General features: G+C 38.4%; 1 protein-coding gene across 4 annotated transcripts in view; it reads left to right on the forward strand.

Annotated features, from left to right (window-relative positions):
• golga2 (golgin A2) overlaps nucleotides 1–9,258 on the forward strand; it is a 19,236-nt gene that overhangs the window by 5,229 nt on the left and 4,749 nt on the right. For 2 of the 4 annotated variants that reach the window (XM_024299115.2, XM_024299116.2), the window contains 21 exons: nucleotides 522–668; nucleotides 1,486–1,532; nucleotides 1,754–1,817; nucleotides 2,067–2,126; nucleotides 3,410–3,490; nucleotides 4,562–4,600; nucleotides 4,677–4,739; nucleotides 5,050–5,143; nucleotides 5,228–5,334; nucleotides 5,701–5,759; nucleotides 5,908–6,049; nucleotides 6,206–6,295; nucleotides 6,389–6,496; nucleotides 6,579–6,666; nucleotides 6,896–7,038; nucleotides 7,114–7,332; nucleotides 7,536–7,649; nucleotides 7,746–7,970; nucleotides 8,047–8,149; nucleotides 8,682–8,773; nucleotides 8,918–9,134. In XM_024299115.2, the coding sequence (XP_024154883.1) occupies nucleotides 522–668; nucleotides 1,486–1,532; nucleotides 1,754–1,817; nucleotides 2,067–2,126; nucleotides 3,410–3,490; nucleotides 4,562–4,600; nucleotides 4,677–4,739; nucleotides 5,050–5,143; nucleotides 5,228–5,334; nucleotides 5,701–5,759; nucleotides 5,908–6,049; nucleotides 6,206–6,295; nucleotides 6,389–6,496; nucleotides 6,579–6,666; nucleotides 6,896–7,038; nucleotides 7,114–7,332; nucleotides 7,536–7,649; nucleotides 7,746–7,970; nucleotides 8,047–8,149; nucleotides 8,682–8,773; nucleotides 8,918–9,134 (2,302 nt within the window). The remainder of the gene's footprint in view (nucleotides 1–521; nucleotides 669–1,485; nucleotides 1,533–1,753; nucleotides 1,818–2,066; nucleotides 2,127–3,409; nucleotides 3,491–4,561; nucleotides 4,601–4,676; nucleotides 4,740–5,049; nucleotides 5,144–5,227; nucleotides 5,335–5,700; nucleotides 5,760–5,907; nucleotides 6,050–6,205; nucleotides 6,296–6,388; nucleotides 6,497–6,578; nucleotides 6,667–6,895; nucleotides 7,039–7,113; nucleotides 7,333–7,535; nucleotides 7,650–7,745; nucleotides 7,971–8,046; nucleotides 8,150–8,681; nucleotides 8,774–8,917; nucleotides 9,135–9,258) is intronic. The other 2 variants (XM_024299117.2, XM_036214546.1) reach the window with 2 other exon arrangements.

The following is a 9,258-nucleotide window of genomic DNA, read 5'->3' on the forward strand; positions in this document are numbered from 1 at the left end:
AGAAAATGGCGCCTGAACATCCTTGTTTCCCTTTTTTTTTTCCGGCACGTTGACTATTTTTACTTAATCCTAACTTTACTGACTTTTCCGCCTACAGGTTTGACTGGACAAATAGGTTTTGAGCTTTTTTGTGTTTTGCATAGCTCTATCATGTTTCGTGCAATTTGAATTTAAAGAATGCCTTTAGGAATTTAAAAATAAAACCTGCTCAGCTCCATTTTTCTTGCCATTAAATTCCAAAGAAACCTGCTTTGGCACTGACATCTTTTCAAAACAGCTTCATTGACAAGATAATTAGTTCACACAGTGAATAGATTTTAGTGTTGACAGTTGCTTTACAATTAACAACTATTATGACCAATGCACCTCATGTTTCGTTGTCACTGGTAAATACTCTGTTTCAAACATTAACCCTTTGTTTACTATCATATTAAAGCAGTGCTTGAATAGTGTTGCTTCACATTGCTTATCGTTGCAGCTTTTAGTGAGTGTGTGGATTTTTCTTTGTGTGTTTGTCTCAGACGTCTGCTGACATAGAGCCTGCAAGGTCGCCAGGTCCCCAGTTTTTGGAGGAGCCAAACAGCGAGCCTGAGCATGGCGCTCCTGTGTTAAACCCCGCTGTTTCTAACCCCGCTACTAACTCTGACAGTCACATCACTGACCTGCAGGTGTGTTACCCATCATGTGCTCCCACTTCTCCGCTCTGCTCCTCTAGACACGTTTTTCCTGTTTGTGTGCAAAAATGTGTCCAACAGCAAAGTCCGTGCAAGAATGTGTGCAGTAGTTATTGATTGTTTGATTTTTCAATTTATTTGAACTTACAATAAGAAGAACAGAATCATTTTGTACTTTTAAATAATATTAAAAAAAATGTTTCAACAGAAGAGATATTTTAAAACCATGCAATCAAATGGTTATTTATAAACTTTAGGAAGTTGTTCCTTAAACTCTAGCAATGTTATCTACAGGTTTGTGATCACATTTCTATAGAAAAACAGATATATCTCTAATAGTATTGGAATTGGTTTATTTCACACAATTACAAACAAACAAAAAAAGCAGGATGATAAACAAAAAAGAAAATAATTTATATATATATATATGTTTTATTTTTTTGTATTTATTGTTTTGCTTGAAAGGGAGTTGGAAGAAGCAAACCCGTTATTTAAAAAAAATACCTTTTTTACATAGTTAACATGATAAAGTTCTTAACTTCTATTTAGAGTTATTTATACGTTACCAGTTCAAGTATCGATCATTTAGTAAACCCATATATATTATTAATTTCAAATAAACTTATCAATTCAACCCGTTGATTAGCTGAGAAAATGGAAAGTGTATTTTTTGAACTCTTAACTTTGTTATGTGAGTCATAAACTTATGGTATAGAGTTAGTAAAGGGCTCCAGGAAAAATCCAGTTAGTCATGTTCTCTTACAGTATTTATTCTTTGTGTGTCTCTACTTTGCTTTTGTCCTGCCTGTAGGAGTATCCTGATACCAACGGCAACGAGAGTCTAAAGGAGGAAAACAGGTGGGTGTTTGTTACTTTGTATTTGTACATTTTTGTGTAGTCATACAACAAATTTCATATTTTTGCCAATCATTGATGCTATATAACAATAAAACAAGTTTATACAGTATTAAAATTATATTTGTAAAAATGTAAATATTGATAGGCCTTCTAAGAAAGCCATGCTTTTGCATATCTACAGTGAGGTTAGCACTAAATGCTTTGTCTGCATTACCCTGCAGGCCGCTGTCTTCCACAGAGAGCCTGCGGCAGCTCTCACAACAACTGAATGGTCTGCTCTCTGAGGTATCACCCTTCATTCTGTTTGTCTCCAAATGGCACACTTTTTCTGTCTCAATTGCACCTCAGGTTTTACATTCTCAGTCTTCCTTCTTTATAAAAATGGTGTCAGTGTTCAGTAGAAGTGCTTAAATATGTCAAGGTTTCAGACATATTTGACTGTCTCGGGTCACATTTTATGTCAAACTTTTAAAGTTTTGTAAATAAAGTTTTTAGTCAGAGAGCTTACATCTGGCCATCTTTGTTTCTTTTCAGTCATCTGCTGCGTATGTGAACGGGGAGAGCGCACCTTCTGTCAGTGAAAAGGAACTGGAGGTAACGCAGGAATCTTTCATTTCCTGTCTGTCATGTTGGAAACGGGCGTTAGAAATCAAAGCATTTTATGAGACGTGTTTATATCACAGTACAGCTAGAGCTTCAGACAGGATATGAAAATAACTTCTAATACTAATATTTTAATAACTCTGAACAAGTAGTTTTATTTATTTATTTATTTTGAAGAATTATATTTTTGAGGAGAGTTTTAAAATAAACAAAAACACAACAAATATATCAGTTTATGATTAAAAAGAATGTTTCAAGGGTTTCAATCAAGTATGACTGACGCACTGCTCAGAAGAATAAAGGGAACACAACAAAAACACATCTTATACCTGAATTAATAAAACGTATATTTTTAATGCTTTAGTCTTTACATACTTTCATGTCCAAAAATTGTTAATTGAAATTAAATGTATTTGCCTCGTCTGGATGTGGAATCCTGCTCAAAATTAAAGTGGAAAAACACACTGCAGGCTGATCCAACTTCAATATAATGTCTTTGAAACAAGTCGAAATGTGGCTCAGTAGTGGGTGTGGCCTCCACGTGCCTGTATGACAAAGCCGGGGTATGCTATGAGACAGCAGATGGCCTACGGGAGGATCTCCTCTCACACCTGGAGGTCATTTTACAGGACTCTGGCAGTGTTCCTCCGGTTTCCTCCTTGCACAAAGGAGGTGGTAGTGGTCTTGATGCAGAGTTTTTTTTTCACTACGTCGCATGGGTTTTAGACGTTGTATTGTCATGGAGTGACATCATTGTCGGTATTCAAAGTCACCAAAACATCAGCCAGAAAACGTAATGAAAGGGAAGACGAGGTGTCTTGTTGATCGTCTATTATTTCCACCTGTTGTCTATTCCACTTGGTCCAAATCATTTTAAATTGATGATCAATCAGTGATGCTTCCTAATTGGACAGTTTGATTTCACAGGTGTGATTGACTTGGAGTAAAATTGAGTCGTTTAGGTGTTCCCTTTATTTATTTGAGTCGTGTAATTTAAGCATTTATGTCCTTTACATTATGCTGCAAAAAGAGTCAAAGAGTCTTATACCTCACAGAAATGATCAGTTTAATACTTTTTCATTTTTTATGGTTTGTGTCACTTCTCATCAGTGAAATTATTTGTCGTTTCACTCATGTTTTTTACTCACGTTTGAATATTCTTTCTCCTTCATGTGCTTACCTTGACTTCTGTTCCTGCACTTTATCCATCTGTTTTTATTTATTTTTTATGTTTTCCTCCCCTTTTTCCCCTGATGCATGCGTGCACGTGATAGAGTCGGAACCAGGAGCTTGCAGCTGCCCTGGAGTCCAGCAAGCTAACAAACTCTCAGCTCAATACCAAGCTAGACCAGCTGGTAAGAAGCTGCGTTGTTCTGCATGTTTGTGTGTCTGTGTCCCTCTCCTTCCTTTCACAGTTATTTCTTTCTCATTATGTTATGCATGCCACCTGAAAGAACCATATTCTAAAGAAAAAAAAGCTTTTTCTCAAGTTGACCTGAATAAATTCACACTCAACAAAATGCTTTAGGATTGTATTTATCAGTTAATAATACCTCAGATGACCAATAACAGATTTGTTATTAAACAGAAAATAAGGCTGAGTATGGATGTGGGAAAATAGAAGCAGACACGGCTCCTAAATGACTGCTAATGAGCAAAAAGGGCTGAACATCTCTATGGCCTTCAGACTTGTGTTGACTATTTTAGAGAAGAAAAACCAGTGATCACAAAGAAGATGCAGTTTTTGTCATCATAAGGATTTTTCCTGATTGAGAAACTTTGTCTTTTTGGAAAAAAATATCACAATTTTTTTTCTTCTATATTTTGTGACAATTTGGTTTGATTCTTTAGTCACAGGATATGGAACCAGTTGCAGTTTTTAATTTATTCCTGTTAGAGCTGTTGTCACATTCTCACCAAAATGTAAAAGACAGCGCTCTACAATTCTTTCACAAGATTATTGTGTTATAAATGTAATCATTATGTGCTTTAAAATTATTTTCTAACCTCGATTTTAGTCAGAATGTATTAACAGAGCATGAATTGGTGTTATCAGCTGTTTGTCTTATTTTAACCTAAGTTGAGTTATTTTGTCATGAGAAATAAACTTTGGTGTTAAAAGTTTTTAATTTTCCATGACATAAACAGACTTCTGTGTGTTTTGGCCTGAGCTTTCATCTAGTGAATGGTTTGCTTGATGTAAAATTATCCATAAATTACTCAAACAGAAACTAAACAGACATTAAAGTAAAAAAAAATAAATGCAGAATTAACCAAACTTTGTTTTGCTATTTCCTTTCTGGCATGCTTAATAGGTATATTTATAGTTGCATTTTCTCGCAAAATGTTTGATATTTTATATCTTTTTTTTCTAGCAGAAAATAATTGTTTTTATTTCTAAAATGTTCATGTTGTTCCTCTGGCAGGCACAACAAACTCAGGAACTCACAGATCAACTTCAAAAGGTTGAATATTTCTCTCATTTTCTAGTCTGCTGTACATTTACCGCGCTGTCCGCTCATCATGTTTACTTTGTTCCAGGAGCGAAAAGAATTTGAGCAGAGGTTTTCTAAAGAGCAGGGAGCCATGCGGGAACAGTTACAGGTACTTTTTTATTTTTTATCCTAAGAGAAAGAAACCCTGCATTTGTCTAGAATGGGAGTTTTAGCATTCCTGCTACTTCACTAGAGTTTAAACAAATTATTTCCTAAAGGTTTTTGTGCATTGGTATTCAAACACACCCTCTCTCTTTCGACTGACGTCTGGAAGACTCAATCTTTGTAAACTTTGTCAGAAAAACAGTCCATTGATTCTCTGATGACCTTTATCTGATTCCACTAGTGATCTAATTAGGGGCTTGTAGTTAAACCACATGCTACTATTTATCTGTGAACTCTTGTGCACTTTCCCTTAGGTTCATATCCAGACCATTGGTATTCTAGTATCTGAGAAATCGGAGCTGCAAACGGCACTACAATACACACAACAGGCTGCACGACAAAAAACAGGTGTGTGCACACTTCTCAACATACATTTGCAGAGATCCTAATTACGCAGCAGTCGTTTGACTTTGTGCTTTTGCATGTGTGTAGTTGAAGCAGAGGAGCTGAATAACCGTCTGCAGGGAACGAAGCAGAGAGTGTCAGAGCTGGAGCGAACCCTTTCTTCTGTCTCCACTCAGCAGAAGCAGTTAGAAAAGGTAACGAACCACTGATGTGTTTGTCATTGATTACACTCACTGGCTACATAAGTATGTGTTCTTGTAAAATCAAAAGCAGTTCATAAAGTTTTACTTTACAATCTTTCATTTATATGATTTTAAGCCAGAATAGTTAGTTGTTTTTGAAGCTTTAAAAACATCCAGGCTCCAGGATGCTTACATTAAGAGATGGTTTTAATGATTTGGCAACTTTTCTTAAAACATGGTGCATAAAAATGCCTTTATCTTTTTAGGTGTTACAATTAAAGCTACTTTACGATTTAATATAAAAAAATGACATTTTTTGCTATTGTTTATGCTTTTTTAAATTCTACTTAAGTTACATGCTTTTATGTTCATCTGCAGTCCCAAAAAGAACTGGAAAAGGAAAGGGACAGCCTCCGACTTGAAGTTTTAAGATTAAAGTAAGTAATTGCACTGTAATATGTGCAGTTCAAAGATTTAACTTTAACACAAAGTTACGATTATTTAGAATTTGTCATGGAGCAGGTGTATCAGGCTGACTATGGTATGATTCAATTCCTGGTATTTAGCCTGTTTATATGTTTTCAGCAACTTGAGTGAAGAGTCAAAGCAGCAGAGCTCAGAGCTGTCAGAGCAACTGAAGTTGAGCGGACAGGAAAACTGTGCAATGAAGCTGGAGGTGGAAGACCTTCGCAAGAGGCTGGAGATTTCTGATCTCATGCTGCAACAGGTGAGTCCACATCGTCAGATTGTGTAAACTAAAAATGATGTTTATGCTGGATTTCTTTTGGTTTCATCTGTAGTTTCTTGGAAAAATAGTGCATTAGCATTTATATGTATGTCTTCTTTTGTATTTCAATCAAAGCACGTTTTGATTTCTTTTTAGTGTTCAAACCAGTCAGATCCCACTATTGCAAACCAACAAGTTAATTTACTGCTGGAAGAGAAGCAGCAGCTGGAGGTTCTAAATCACCAGGTCTGTTAGCACGTCGGTGACACTATGAGGAAATATTTTGTCCAAACTGCAGATTCTGATCCTGTTTATGTAACACAATTTCTCTTGCTGTAGCTGATGGAGTCCGTCTCCCAGCTGAAGACGGAGAGAGACTGTTATGCCGAGCAGATCCAGAAGGAGGGTCTCGTATGGAAGGACAAAACAGAGCAGCTGCTAACACAGGTCCAGAGCCGCTGACATTTTTGTGGATTTCTCTTGAGCTGCTGTTCGTGTGGAATAAATGTTTTTCTCTCTTTATCTGAAGGTGACTTTGGTGGCAGAGGAGAGGGATAGAAACATTAACCGAGTGCAAGAGCTGGAGGCCAGCGTTGCTGAGCTGAAAAATGCTGCAGGTGAGCCGTGCACATTTACTTTCACAGCTTCCTGGTGTGAACTTATAACTTTAAGGCACACAAGGAGTAAATTGTCTGTAAGGAAAGGAGCAGACTAGTTTACACCCACAAAGCAAACAGACTGTTCACTCGTGGAAGAATGTTTTTCAAGGATGTACAAATACCGCACTCAGCTACTTTAGTCTGTTGTTTCCTGCTAAATTTGATAAAGGTCATCCTTCTGTTGTAGCTTTATTATCTGCAGAGAAGGAAACTCGAGATCATGCAGAGCCTCAGACCTCCGGACCGTCTGAGCAGGAGGCGGCTCTGCAGGAGGCCCTCAGCAGCTTACAAGAAGAGAAAGAAGCGTTTGCTGCACAGTACCAGGCACAGGTACAATCTGCTTTCGTGAGTCATGATTGTTTAACTTTCCCTGACATAACTTTTTGTGGTGTTTTTCCCTTTTAGCTGCGAGATAACGAGCAGCTGAGTCGCCTGTGTGCCGAGCAGGAGGCGCGTCTGGGGGAGCTGGAGCGGCAGGTTGAGAGCCAAGCCCACGAGGAGGAGGACCGCCGACGCATGTTGGAGGATGTGCAGTCGGACAAAGCCACCATCAGCCGCGCTCTCACCCAGAACCGCACTCTGAAGGATCAGCTGGCTGAACTGCAGAATGGATTTGTCAAATTGGTAAACAGGACGTTGCTGTTTATTTTTAAGGAATCACAGAAATGCCGTATAGTTTAAAAATATGTATTTCCTCAAAATGTGTCTTTCTGCATCTACATTTAAGAAAAAAATATAAAATATAAGTTTTGGTTTGTTGTGGGATGTCAGAGAGCTCCAGGATGTTTGTCAAACTAAATCTTGTTTTGTTTCTGTGACATTTCTAGACAAATGAGAACATGGAGCTCACCACTGCCATCCAGTCAGAACATCACGTAAAGAAGGAGCTAGCCCGCAGAATGGGAGAGCTGCAGGAGGAACTGCACAATGTGAAGGAGCAGGTACAGAACAAAGACCGCCGATGGGTTGTATGCAGTTTCATAAAGGGATCTGCCTAATGCATCAGTACTTATTAATAACACTCATTTGTCTTTCAGCTGGAGCTGAAATGTCAGGAGGTCCAAGGCGTGGTGGAGCAGAGGGACCAGGTGGTGGCCCACCTGCAGCAGTACTCTGCTGCCTACCAGACGCTGGTCTCCGAGCGGGAGCAGCTCCACAAACAGTATCTACAGCAGTGCCAGCTCCTGGACCGGCTGCAGCATGACGAAAGCCACGGGCGCACGCAGCTGGAGATCAGTCACAATCAGCTCAAGCAAGCACAGGTACGTTTCACTAGTGGGTTACGAGCATGTGAGGCCAAAAAACTGTTTAACTCACATTTGTTTGTTTTAAATACAGGAGCATTTGGAAAAGTTAGTCAGGGACAACGAGCAGCTGAAGGCTGAGGTGATGGAGCTTCTCAACAGCTCAGCTCTCATGTCATCATCATCCAGAGACCAGGGTAAGACTCCCCCATCAGGGCTGTGATCGTACTTTCTTTTTTTTACCCCTATATATGTGTTTCACTTTCACTGTCTGAGAATGGAGCTCATAGATAGCGGTAAATAGATTACTATTGCCATAAATGTGCTTCACTGTCATTTTCAGTCTCAGTATTTTTCAGATAAAATTACCTTCAGGATTTTTATTTTGTACAAGCAATCTAAATAGCACTACTCTTTAGGGACGCAACAATTTACTTTCCCCATGATTTGGTTAAAAACAAAATTTTTGGGTCACAGTTTTGTTCCTAGTTGATATATGATTTGCGTATTACAAAACAAAAACCAACAAATTTGGAAAAACATTTTTTAAAATTTTCTTTAAAGTCTAAATAATAAATCCCTATTATTAGTATAGTAGTTACTTGCTATGCTAATTATAGGGATTTATTTTTTAGATGCAACAATTCCCTGTCCCCATGATTCACTTTAATGCCATAATTGCAAAGGGACATGTTTAAATATCCCCTTTCTCTATGGTTCACCTTTTAGGGGATGGAATCGAAAGTCAGTCGTTGCAAGAGAGTCCAGAAGAATCACCCTCCATAATTATCCCAGAAGACTTTGAAAGCCGAAAAGAGATGGTAAAGAGTCTGATATGAATATATACGTCATACATTTTTCTTTAAAACCACTTTTTTTTCTGTTTACAGATTAAACAATTGAATAGTTTGAGAATAACTTTGCATGACATGTCAAGGCTTCAGTTTTCTGATCTCATTTTTCAGGAGGATTTTATCCATGGTGCTTTGGCGCAGTTGAAAGCAGAGAGGGATGAGACGAGGAGGCAGCTGGAAGAGGAGCACAGACTCCACATGGCAGCCAGACAACAGGCCGCTGTAGCTGTCAGACTGGAGCAGCAGCATCACAGCCACAGTGCCGCTCATAATCATGAGCACAGCAGCAGCCAGGATGGTGACTGTGAGCACACACATGAGCATTCAGGTCAGAGGAAAAAACAAGCAAAAAAGAGGATTTAATGACAATAGAAGTGTGAAACCTAAAAATACTCTTTGCTACAACTTGATCAGAAGGAGTGCCGGTAGAAATACACCAGGCCCTGCAAACT

Source organism: Oryzias melastigma, linkage group LG12 (assembly GCF_002922805.2).
Source record: "Oryzias melastigma strain HK-1 linkage group LG12, ASM292280v2, whole genome shotgun sequence".
In the NCBI taxonomy this organism is placed as follows: domain Eukaryota; kingdom Metazoa; phylum Chordata; class Actinopteri; order Beloniformes; family Adrianichthyidae; genus Oryzias; species Oryzias melastigma.